The sequence below is a fragment of the Polypterus senegalus genome, chromosome 1 (assembly GCF_016835505.1).
Source record: "Polypterus senegalus isolate Bchr_013 chromosome 1, ASM1683550v1, whole genome shotgun sequence".
NCBI classification, from domain to species: domain Eukaryota; kingdom Metazoa; phylum Chordata; class Cladistia; order Polypteriformes; family Polypteridae; genus Polypterus; species Polypterus senegalus.
In genome coordinates, this window is record NC_053154.1 from 295979148 (window position 1) to 295992572 (window position 13425).

At 40.1% G+C, this 13425-nt stretch overlaps 1 protein-coding gene across 1 annotated transcript in view; it reads right to left on the minus strand.

The window, feature by feature from the left end:
- Positions 1 to 13425, minus strand: part of LOC120515649 (cilia- and flagella-associated protein 58-like) — a 71900-nt gene that overhangs the window by 38287 nt on the left and 20188 nt on the right. Inside the window, exons 7-9 of the mRNA XM_039736901.1 lie at positions 8896 to 9042; positions 3376 to 3516; positions 1335 to 1558 (exon numbers count right to left, since the gene is read on the minus strand). Coding sequence (XP_039592835.1) covers positions 1335 to 1558; positions 3376 to 3516; positions 8896 to 9042 — 512 coding nt within the window. The remainder of the gene's footprint in view (positions 1 to 1334; positions 1559 to 3375; positions 3517 to 8895; positions 9043 to 13425) is intronic.

The following is a 13425-nucleotide window of genomic DNA, read 5'->3' on the forward strand; positions in this document are numbered from 1 at the left end:
CTGTTTTAAATAAATAATTGGGTGCGCTTGTGCTAGGGAGGAGAGCAGGTGCGAGCGATCGTCTGAGAAGACGGCTCATTTTGGAGTTGGTACGAGGCAGTTAGCTGGCAGTGTGTTGCCATTATCAGCCCAGGTCAAGCATCAGATGATCTCATCTGCAACTGCTTCCCAGCATATAATAGGGGAACCCAAGGAAGAAACAGGAGGAGACAGAGAATGAAGAGTAGAAGAGTCATGAGAACAGTAGCGGGTGGAGAGGCAGATTGAGTCAGCCCGCCAGTGTGGGAAAAGGCAGTGTGGTCATTCGCCCCATGTAGGAGCAAAGGTTTGGAGCTCTACAGGTGGATTGTGCCCGCTGACTCTCCTTTGAGGAGCGGGTCCAATCAAGGTGGTGTCCTTCCCAGGGATCTGATGGACAACTGCGGAACCGTAAAGGAAGGCGGGAGGACAACCAACCCCGAGCAGTCTGGCTGATGCCGCTCGAGGCAGCTAAGACGAGGGTCGGGAGGAGAGGACTGTGACTGCTAGTGTCTCCCCCAGCGGAGTGAGCTATGGGTGAGCTGGGGAGATGAATAGGGAGTTGTGCTGGGCTTGTCCAAATCTGGAAGGATCAATGAACCCAATGACTGTGACACTAGTTTCAGTCTCATTTTGAGTCTTGTTGATTTCCACTGTTTTATTGATTATTTATATATATTTTGAATAGATTTAATAACAGCACAGAGCACTGTTTCACCTTCCTCTTGCTATGTGTTTTGCCCTCATCTACCAAGCTCATCTGGTTATGTTATCAATGGAGTCAGGTTCAAGAGGCTCCCAGGTGAGAGTGGAAGCATGGAGCTGAGCCGCACTGTCACATCGTTAAGAGGTGAGGCGTATCTAGGCTGTAATAATGCGTGAGCAGGGTGCCACTCCTCCGCAGGTAACACTTATTTACACTATCACATAATTACCTAATTAGATAGCATAGTGATGTGCGATAAAAGCAGGAATGCAACAAAAACAATGTTCAAACTTTACACAAAAAGAGAATGGATCAGCATTTGGACCTACGCTCACAGAGTATAGGGTCATGGGAGGATGGAGCCAATGCTTATGGGAGCCAACCATTGATCGGGCACCATAACAGAGTACGATCAGTCACTCTAGTCTCCTTTCAATCTGTTTTGCATGTGTTTGGGTTGTTGGAGGAAATGGGAATGCTTTGGGGACACAAGAGGAATGCATAGGTGAGGAATCCAAGCCAGTAACACAAAATGATGACAACACCATGCCTCTATAGTAAACCTGCATATCAATCTAATAAAAAAAATAAAGAAAAAAAACACTCTTACCTCAGACGATTTACAACTCCAACTTTATTGATTAGGCTTAATTTCTCTTGCTTTTGATTTTTAATTTCAACTTTCAAGAGACGGATATCTTCCAGCCTTTGGTTGTATTGTGTAATGCCCTTGTTCAGTACGACCTGTTGAATTTTAATTTTCTCATAAAGCAGAGACACTTCATCATTGCGACGTATCAGCTGTGTCCCTAAAATGTCTCTCTCATTTTTTACCTAAAATGGAAATATGATTAATGATGAAAAATCACAACTTGCTAAACTCAGTTAAACTTAAAGAGAGAGAGTTTTTTTTCCTTACAAATCACAACAGAAAAATACAATGACTACGGCCTCCCATTTATTCCTCTTGATTTGATCTGTTTGCCAGTCTTTGTGTCTCCCTATCTCTCAAATATGCTGCTCCTTAACTCAAAACTAGGCATAACGTCTCAGTGTTTGTTCCCAGTTGTTCTCTTTGGTTTTTAATTAAACCATTCACGTTTCTCTACTCATTATAGTGCAAGCTGCCCCTTGGCCATAACATCAGCACAAACATCCTCAAATTGCTTCAAAATGGACTGGAATGTTGTTAGTTTTAGCAGATATTATGGGATTAGCCCCACCTCTGATCATCAAATGAGATCCTTCAGACTAAAGATGAGGTTCCCCAAGATTCATACATGGATGTCACTTCGCTGAAAGATCAGGGGCTGGATGTCAGAGATCAGGGGATAAAGCACCAGAAACCCCCGTAATGATGCCACTGCTTTGACTCATCCTTCAGATCAAAGTTTTCCCAATTCAAAACTACTTTCTTGTATCACATTAATGCTTTTCATTTTATTTCACATTAAATTTTATTGTTGTCTAATAATATAAATAAAAGTCATATAAACCTGTATGACTGTTGTCCTTGGTTGAGTCTTTCATTTACAAGTGGATTACCCCAAATGAAAGTGGCAGATATCTTTGCACTACACATGTAGTACATAACAAATGAATCACTGCTGTCTGGATTTTCTTCTTGCTGCCTTTTTATAAGCTTGATTTAGTTATTTTTTTTCTCTGCCCTTTGTTACATTGTTCAAGACACCTGTTTCATTCATTTTTTATAAATACTGTATATGCGTGTGACAGATGAGATTTCTCAGTTTTTGCTAAACACTGCCAATAATTGCTTACATATCATCTTCAGTCCATTATAGTTATTACTCAATTTATCATGAGAACAGAGAATTGCACAAAACAAAACAAAGCTTAACATTTACCGCAAGTTCTTAAAAGCGGCATGCAGAGAAATAAAACGAGTACAGACTGTCATCTGCAAGAAATAAACCAATCAGCAATGGCAGAGCTGAAACCAAATGAGCTGAAAAATTCATGATTGGTTCCAGAAACTTTTGCAAAAAATAGAAGCAATACAGTTTCTAGCAGAAATGCTTGTTAACAATTGTGATGTGAATGTCTATTTGCCTTTGTGCAAATAAATTTGACTCGCATCCATTCTTCATATTCATAAATGAGATGTTATGAGAATTAGGCACATTTATCCTGTTGTTCAATTTTCACATTTTACTTAAAAATACTTTAAAGCATATCAATGCATACAAGCAACATTGAATAAAACTTGTTTACAACACACAATTCATTTTCTGCTCCTTGTATAATAGGGTTACATTCCGCAAGAACAGCTAAATCGAACCACTCTCACTGTGATCAATCATTTAAAAAGTATGGAAGCTCTGAGCTATGGATTACAAAAGAGCAACTGCTATTGATTCACCTTCTGCCGTCCACCACAAGGATATAGAGTGACTCCACGAGGACTCTCAATCTATGATGGCTGGCTGGGAAATGGAGGCGCCGAAGGAACCATCTTTCAAGTTTGTTTCGTCTTTTTATCCCTCCCTTCACCTTTTGATTTGCATTTTTTACAGGCTTGCTTTTGAGACTTTGAAAATATAACTCCACCAATGGCTGCCTTCCAAGGTCCAGAAAAGTGCTGCTTTGGGTTCAGATCAGCAGTTTAAAACGAAATTTTCTTTGCTTACCATTTGCAACTCTTTCAGTCTAAGAATTCTTTCCGCATCAGCCTCTTTGATAATTTTGAGCAGCTTTCTCTCCTCGTCCTCCTTATGCTCAATGTATGACTTTGTCTCTTTTGCTTGCTTTTTCATTCTTTGTAATTCCTCCTATAAATAAAAGATAGGAATACACAAATTGTCATGTTTTTGTAAATCTAATACTGCATTGAAATACTAAGAAATAAGTAAATCATTCAGCAGTTTCCTTACACATCCAAGTGAAATGCTGCTAAGGTTAAATGGTGAATATGACTTAAATATCATCAGTGGAAAGTGTAACTGATGCATGAGGCTTACTTGGGGTCACGCCAGTGAAGGACAATGAACCAGTAGCCTTGTGCTAGTTTGTCTGAATCTTAGCCATTCGGCCGTATTAATGCAGGCATCAGCTATGATGTATTTCATAGTGTGCATTGTTTATTCATTAATGGCCCAAGTAGTAAGGTGTTGTACCATGTTAGCCGTTATGGATGCAATGATAAGTCAAGCAAAACAACACTTTTTATCGGCTAACTAAAAAGATTACATTATTCAAGCTTCTGCGGTGGGCTGGCGCCCTGCCCAGGGTTTGTTTACTGCCTTGTGTTGGCTGGGATTGGCTCCAGCGGACCCCCGTGACTCTATATTTAGGATATAGCGGGTTGGATAATGGATGGATGGATATTCAAGCTTTCAAGGCAACTCAGGCCCCTTCTTCAGGTAAGATGTAATAAAGGGCCTGAGTTGCCTTGAAAGTCTTGAATATTGTAATCTTTTTAATTACGCGATAAAAGGTGTCATTTTGCTTGACTTCTCATCGTATCATTAATGACCATAATACATTATTGAGAGAACATCTATCTATCTATCTATCTATCTATCTATCTATCTATCTATCTATCTATCTATCTATCTATCTATCTATCTACCTCTGTACTGTATGTGTGCATGGGTTTCTTCGATTTACTTTGGTTTCCCCCACATTCCTAAAACATGAATTCCAGCTCACTTGGTACCTTCAGACTAGTCCTGTATGAGTGACCGTGGGTAAATGCCTGAGTGAGCCAGGTGCTGGACTGCTGCCCGAACTACACTTGTGCCTGCTGTTATTATAATAGGCCACTGCTGCTAATGACTCTAGCACTGACACACATAATCATAGCCATCTATCCATCCCTCTGGCTTGGAATTGTCTGCTTTCAGGTTTGCCTTTTTAGATTAACTTATTTTTACTTCTTTTTGTTTTTTTTTTTTGATCTTGCTTGGGTTTTTGTACAATAATTTTCTGAATGTTCCAAATACATATTTAATTATTAAAGGATCTTTGTTTCTTTTTCTTCTTTTTTTAAGTTCTTTTCTTTCTCCCTTTTGGATGTTTGTCACTTTTAGCCTTTGCCACTATTTTTGGGCATGTGCAGGCCATAAGCCTGCTACTCGAGTTTGGGGCTAAGCTGCCTGAGGTGATCAGGGTTCTTTGTTCAGGCCTATGCAGACTGTACGTCTTGCTCTTGTTTTTCTTAGGCCTGTACTATATTTTTGAGATTATGAGTAGGCAGGATCACAACACGTACAACATAAATAATATAGCACTATACCATATTAACAATGGGCAAATCATCTTAATTAAAGTGGAGCAAAGTGTTCTTTGTGTACATAAGTGTACATAAGAGCCCATCATTCATGCCTCCCCAATCTATCAATCCTTGAATTATCAAAAGTAATCTGTGAAGCAAAAGTAAAGGAAAATAATATTATGAGGGGAATAAGGACAATCTAAAAGTATGTTGTGATCATTGGGAGCTTTCCATAAAAATCCAGATTGACTAAATTAATTAATTAAGTGCTAGAGATTTTTATTTGCATTACAGGATATAATTCAGATGTAACCAATTTACATTACAGGAGATAATTCAGATGTAGCCAAAGTCAGTAACAGTAAAAGTCAAGAAAGCATTCATTAAAGTTTCTTCTTCTTCCTTCGGCTGCTCCCGTTAGGGGTCACCACAGCGGATCATCTTCTTCCATATCTTTCTGTCCTCTGCATCTTGTTCTGTTACACCCATCACCTGCATGTCCTCTCTCACCACATCTATAAACCTTCTCTTAGGCCTTCCTCTTTTTCCCTTGCCTGGCAGCACTATCCTTAGCTTCCTTCTCCAAATATACTCAGTATCTCCCCTCTGTACATGTCCAAACCAACACAATCTCCCCTCTCTGACTTTGTCTCCCAACCGTCCAACTTAAGCTGACCCTCTAATGTACTTATTTGTAATCCTATCCATCCTCATCACACCCAATGCAAATCTTAGCATCTTTAATTCTTCTACCTCCAGCTCTGTCTCCTGCTTTCTGGTCAGTGCCACCATCTCCAACTCGTATAACATAGCTGGTCTCACTACCATTTGTTTCTACTGACCTTCATTCCTCTCCTCTCTACAGCATATCTCCACCTCTCTAGGGTCTCCTCAACCTGCTCCCTACTATCACTACAGATCACAATGTCATCAGCAAACATCATAGTCCACGAGGACTGCTGCTCACTAGTCATCACCTCACTTCTTAACCTAGCCTCCACTGCTCTTTCCCATAACTTCATGCTGTGGCTCATCAATTTTATTCCCCTGTAGTTGCTGCAGTCCTGCACATCCCCCTTATTCTTAAATATCGGCACCAGTACACTTCTTCTCCACTCCACAGGCATCCTTTCACTTTCCAAGATTCCATTAAACAATCTGGTTAAAAACTCCACTGCCATCTCTCCAAAACACTTCAATGCTTCCACAGGTATGTCATCTGGACCAATGCCCTTTCCATTTTTCATCCTCTTCATAGCTGTCTTAACTTACTCCTTGTTAATTCGTTGCACTTCCTGAGTCACTATCTCCACGTCATCCAACTCTCTCTCGTTCTGTTCATTCATCAGCCACTCAAAGTACTCTTTCCATCTGCTCAACACAATCTCCTCGCTTGTGAGCATGTTTCCATCTTCATCCTTTATCACCCTAACCTGCTGCACATCTTTCCCAGCTCGCTCCCTCTGTCTAGCCAATAGGTACAGGTCCTTTTCTCCCTCCTTAGTGTCCAACCTCTCATGCAACTCATCATACGCCTTTTCTTTAGCCTTTGTCAGCTCTTTCTTCACCTTGCGCCTTATCTCCTTGTACTCTTGTCTATTTTCTGCATCTTTCTGACTGTCTCACTTCTTCTTTGCCTTCAACTTCCTCTGTATACTCTCCTGTACTTCCCCATTCCACCACCAGGTTTCCTTTTCCTCCTTCCTCTGTCCAGATGTCACACAAAGCACCCTTCTTGCTGTAACCCTTACTACATCTGCTGTAGTTTCCCAATTGTCTGGTAATTCTTCACTACCACCCAGAGCCTGTCTCACCTTCTACCTAAACTCAACCTTGCAGTCTTCCTTTTTCAACTTCCACCATTTGATCCTTGGTTTTGCCCTCTGTCTCTTCCTCTTCTTGATTTTCAATGTCATCCTACAGACCACCATCCTGTGCTGCTTAACTACACTTTCCCATGCCATCACTTTGCAGACTTCGATCTCCTTCAGATTGACTCTTCTGCATAGGATGTAATCTCCCTGTGTGCATCTTCCTCCACTCTTGTACATAACCCTATGTTCCTCCCTCTTCTTAAAATACATATTCACCACAGCCATGTCCATCCTTTTGGCAAAATCCACTATCCTCTGACCTTCTTCATTCCTCTCCTTGACACCATACCTACCCATCACCTCCTCATCTCCTCTGTTCCCTTCACCAACATGTCCATTGAAATCTGCTCCAATCACCACTTTCTGTCCCTTGCGTACACTGTTCATCACTTCATCCAACTCGCTCTAAAAATCTTCTTTCTCATCCATTGCACACACAACTTGCTGGGCATATGCACTAACAACATTCATCATCACACCTCCAATTTCCAGCTTCATAATCATTACTCTGTCTGACACTCTTTTCACCTCCTGACATACTGTTCCTTCAGAATAACCCCTACTCCATTTCTCCTTCTATCCACACCATGATAGAACAATTTGAATCCACCTCCAATCCACCTGGCCTTACTCCCCTTCCATTTAGTCTCTTGCACGCACAATATATCAACCTTCCTTCTCTCCATCATATCTGCTAACTCTCTCCCATTACCAGTTATATTGCCAACATTAAAAGTTCCTACCCACAGTTACACTCTCTTTACCTTCCTCCTCTACTCCTGCCTCTGGACATGTATCACCCTCTTCTTCTCCTTCTTCTTCTTCTTCGTCCAACAGTAGCCCAATTTCCACCAGCACCCTATTGACTAACAGTACTGGTGGCGGTTGTTGTTAACCCTCGGCTCGACCGATCCAGTATGGAAATTTTGTATTGTTGTCCGCATATTGATTTGGCAAAATTTTATACTGGATGCCCTTCCTGATGTAACCCTCCCCATTTATCTGGGCTTGTGACCGGCATGAAGAAACACACTGGTTTGAGCATCCCCTGTGGCTGGGTTAGCATTCATTAAAGTTTAATGGAAATTAATCAATATGTGCATCACATGCCTTTAAAAACGTAGTGTTGTAGCAATGCATGATTCACAGACACACCAGATAGCTCTTATTTGAAGCAATTGCATGAAATAGCGGAGATTGTGATGTCAGAAATGAAAACAAATAAATAAAAGAAAAACTGGACATTTTTCACATAATCCGGATGTTCAAATTATTTGTGCTATGATTTGCCCTGTTTTCTCAGCCCTATGATGTCCTTCTATAAAGATTATATTTTAGATATTAATGTTAATGTTTTAGATGTTACAGTGAGTTTATATATATTAAAAATGCGAAGGGTTGTCCATCTGTCACACAAACACTCGCAAACCAGTGAATCTTGAACCTTGCTCTTGGTCTTAATCTTAAGCTTATGATGTGACACGCAGTGGAGGTGCTGACTATGTCGCAGAAGTAATCAGGACTTGGGTGTTTCTGACAGCAAGCCACGGCTTGTGCACACATTATGGAGGACAAAAGAAGAACAGTCGCATGCAGAAACTGACAGAAAGATGACGCCCAGTGGCTACGTAGTCATGAGCCATGGCTGACAGGATCTGCTGTTGATGACGCAGCGAAATGCTCCATTATACAAAAGACATGTCACTGCAGTCACAAACTTGTCCGTGAACCATATTGCACAGAGCACGTTGATCGTCAACTACAGGATAGTGGAACTTATTGACAAGGTGACATGTCAGAAAATGCAGTGATGACTAACAGCTCTGTAATAGGAAAATACAGAGCTTTACACAGTGACGTCAGAGACATCTGAAGCCCAAGAAAAAGAACGATGGTTGTGACATCGGCTCAGCATCAAGCCAAATGGATGGATGACTACAGTAACTGAGACAGTGATATGGCAGAAATAGAAGTGGTGCCAGACCAGAGAGCCCCGTTTTTTGAAATGTTACAAGCAGTTTAGTAGTCCATGCTGGTGATCCATTTAAAAAATACATTACCGTTATGGCATCTTTCTCCTTTTCAAGATGCAAATACTCTGATCGCTGTTTCAGAAGAGCGGCCTGCTTTCCATCAATTTCTTCATTCAGGCCTTCAATTCTGTCATTCATCATATTCATCTTCTGCTTCATTTCTGTAATCTCGTGCTTAAAGAAACAAAAACAGGACGCGCATTGAGACACAAAAGGACAGACAGGCATAACTAAAATAAAACAGAAAATGTGAAGGGTATTTTCAGCTCTTTAGTGACTGACTTTCTCTGTTGTGCTTCCTAGGCACTTCAGTGGCATTCATTAGCATTTCTTCTTGAAAGTCTTCCAACTCTGAATTTTCTTACTTAATTAAACATTTCAAAAGCTAGCCGTATGACACAAAAAATAACAATTACAATGAAAGACTCTTGCTGAGATTGGCATAATTAACTAAATCATGAGAAACTAGCCAGTCATCTTTGAAGTAGGTTCTTCTTAATGATCTTCCTGGTCAATTGCACTTTGCATCACACTCATGTCAAATCTACAGTCCACTTGAAAATAATTCAAAGTATACAAATTAGCATTTTACATGATTTATGAAACCATTAGGACTACAAGTGACTGCGGAGGCAATCCAACATGCTGCTTTACAACTCCTATGCACTCAAAGAGAGAGACCCATGCAGTTCTTCTGCTGCCGGCTATGGGCTCCCTGCCCAGTTTCAAGATTCCTTAACCAATGCCCAAATGATTTCTTGAGAATATGTCCAAGAGAGACCTGGAACTCTTTACTGGGGTCACGTTGCTACACCATAATGCTCGATCGGCTATTTAATTGCTTTAAAATGCACTGAAACACTCAAATAGAACTTACTGTACATAACAAGGGAATATTTTCATATTTCATTTTTCATGGCTTCTAAGATTAATTCTGGCCAGCTGCTATAAAACAACCTGTTTGGTTCTCTCTAAAGTCAACTATCCCATACATTAAGGTTTTTCTTCCTGCCACGTTCTTCATCAGTAACCAGTTTCTGCTGTTAATTGACTTTCTTCCTTTCATTTTAATTGCCATGTGTTTTTAAGACTTAGTTCTTAAATGGCAGCCAAACAAAAATAAGATGTGAAGTGAGCCAACAGATGGGCAGCTAAATAGAGGCCTCTGTAACCAGTATTGAAATATAATTATATGATAATTGTGATTTTTGAGCCCAATTATGTTGGCATACATGCAGCTGAAATAAGGACAGTTCTTTCAGGCACGCGTAAGTGATTAGAGCAGATAGTCAAAAGAATGTGCCATGTTTGGGTCTTAAAAGACCACAGTCCATAAATAACATATTCATATAGCTCAGTTGGTAGATACCCATACCTGGTAATTTTCACAAATAGCTCAATGAATATGCAAAATGTGTGGGCATTTATGGCATGTCAGGGAACCTCTGAATGCCTCCTATGCTCTGCCAAACCAGAACTACAGTCATCAGTATTCTCAACTGAAGAACTGGACGATGATCGTACTTCTTCTCTTTGGCTTCAGTTTGTATGTATAAATGATTATACGACAATGTATATTGCAAGCTAAAGACACATTTTATAGCAAGTTAGATATATATATATATATTTAACCATATTCTTCTAATCTTAATATTTCAACCATAGTTACTGAAGGGGTAAGGACAGCAGTTCAAGTATGTCCTGCATTTCTAAAAAAGAACACGTTCCCAGGGAGCAAGTGCCCCCTGATGGACACATCCTCAAACTCCAACCAATTTCTTAATCAGAAGCCAATTCTTGCTGTTAATTAAAGCCATTATTTAATTCCATGGCTTGTTGGTGCTCTCATTCTGCTATAGCAGACATTTCCAATATGGCTGACTTTCATTTTTCTAAGAGCAGAGTCAAAATGTTTTGTTGACCAGAGCAGATCAACATTATGAGATCTTCACCTTTCATTATATTCAGATGTTGTATAATGGGCACCGGTTTGCTGGTCATTTGTTGACTCATTTTGTATCTCATTATTGTTTGGCTGCTAATTAAGGAAAAAAAGAAACACTCAAGAGCTTTAAATAGCAAATCATTTACAATTAAGGCAAAGGAAGTTAATTAGCAATAATATCTGGTCATTAATTAAGTAAATGGTGAGAATGAAAAACTGCAGCCATGGTAGCCCTTTATATTCGGAGCTGGACACCCCTGTTATAAATCTGATGTGTTCATTTTCAGAGGAGTTCAGCTTTAACTTAAACTCATAATCCCACAGTAAAGACATACTGGTCTTGCTTCAATCTTGGAGATTCACCGAGTAGACCGTATGGGAAGCTAAGAGCCAGGACCACTCAAAATTCAAGGCCAGTGGAAAGACTCTTACTAAAATATTACAGTTGTCACTTAAACATTGTGGTTTTAGGTTACAGTAGGGCCAACATGACTTTAGAAACTTGGCTTCCACCTTCAAAATTACTGGTACTGGTACAAAACAAGATTAATAATAATACTCATAATAATAATAAAAATAATAATAATGATTCAATGATATTGTCATAGTACAGGTACAACAAAATACAGTTATCGCATACCCCCTTGGGGTCAGACCACAGGGTCGGCTATTGTACAGCACCCCTTGGAGCAACTGCAGGTTAAGGGTCTTGTTGAAGGGCCCAATGGGGTAGAGTCCGTCTTGGCAGTAATAGGATTCAAATTGGCAACCTTCCAAATACCAGCGCAGATCCTTAGTCTCAGAACTGGGAAAACATTCAATAAGTGTGATGGCAACAATGCATTCCGGAAGCTAGTGCTTAAAATATGGATTGACAAATCGGCTGATATAAAGAAGATAAAGGAACATGTATGGGTTTGAATTTTTATTTATAATTTATTGATGACAGAATTATAGTGTATTAGCAAAATACCCACGCTTCACAGTGGAGAAGTAGTGTGGTAAAGAAGTTATGAAAAAGAAATGGAAACATTTTAAAAACAACGTAATATCCCTGACCATCTCATCTTCATTGTCAACCGTTGTAAAGATAACAGGTTTCATTCAGTGATCACTACCCAAATCGGTACTCGTGAATCTAAGATGTTTAACAGGCATTCCCGGTATTAAGTTGTGGAATTGCATGCAAATATTTAGTGGCAGCATGTCTATGAACTTAATTTAAACTTAAGCTTTACACCTTGCTTTCCTATTGATATATCTATAAAGGCTTGTTCAGATTCAGAGGGTTGTTCCTTTCTTACTGCATCAATAAACAGCTCGTCTTCCTCTTTATCTGAGACATCACACACTGCAAGCACAGGTTTACCTTTCCCAGTCCTGCAAACTTTAGCAAAGTGGTGCAATTTACCACATTTTTTTACACTGTCTTCCTTTAGCTGGACATTGACTTTTTCCACCGTGTGGTTTGTTTCCGTAGTAGGTGAACTTATGAATATGCGTGTATGCGTCAGTCGCTTCATAGTCTATTGCTGCCATCTCAATTGTGTAATGCGTTTTTTGTTCAGCACTCTTTGGAGCTCTTGCTTGTTGTCTGTGTACTGCGTTCACAGTCAGTTCACGTGAGCCACTCGGAGTACATGCATCGAAGATTCTCAGCTTTGCTTGTGCTATCTCGTGCGATCTTACAATGTCCATGGATTCATTTAATGTTAGCTCAGAACCGGCACTTAAAAGTTTCTCTCGCACTTTTGCTGAGTTTGTGCCAAACACTATTCTATCCCTGACCATTTCATCTTCGTTTGCATAAGCACAGTCCTTCACCAGCAATTTTAACTTCGTTACAAAGTGATCGAAAGTCTTGTTTATACCCTGTGTCCTCTCATTAAACTTGTATCTCGCGAATATCGTATTCGTATTAGGCATGACAAACGCTAGCAGCAGCGTGTCTATGAACTTAATTTAAAGTTAAGCTTTACACCTTGCTTTCCCATTCGTTTGCATAAGTACAGTCCTTCACCAGCAATTTTAACTCCGTTACAAAGTGATCAAAAGTCTCGTTTATACCCTGCGTCTTCTCATTAAACTTGTATCTCACGAATACAGTATCGTATTCGTCGTAGGCATGACAAATGCCAGCGGCAGCGTGTCTATGAACTTAATTTAAACTTAAGCTTTACACCATGCTTTCCTATTGATATGTCCTCAAAGTCTTGTTCAGCTTCAGAAGGTTGTTCTTCTCTTACTGCATCAATAAACAGCTCGTCTTCCTCTTTATCTGAGACATCACACACTGCATGCATGGGTTTACCTTTCCTAGTCCTGCAAACTATATTGAATTGGTTCAATTTACTACATTTTTTACACTGTCTTCCTTTATCTGGACATTTACTTTTTCCACCGTGTGCTTTGTTTCCGCAGTAGCTGCACTTATGAATATGCGTGTATGCGTCACTCGCTTCATATTCTTTTGCTGCCTTCTTAATTGTGTAATGCGTTTTTTGTTCAGCGCTCCTTGGAGCTCTTGCTTGTTCTCTCCGTACTGCGTTCACAGTCAGTTCACGTGAGCCGCTCGGAGTACATGCATCGAAGGTTCTCAGCTGTGCTTGTGC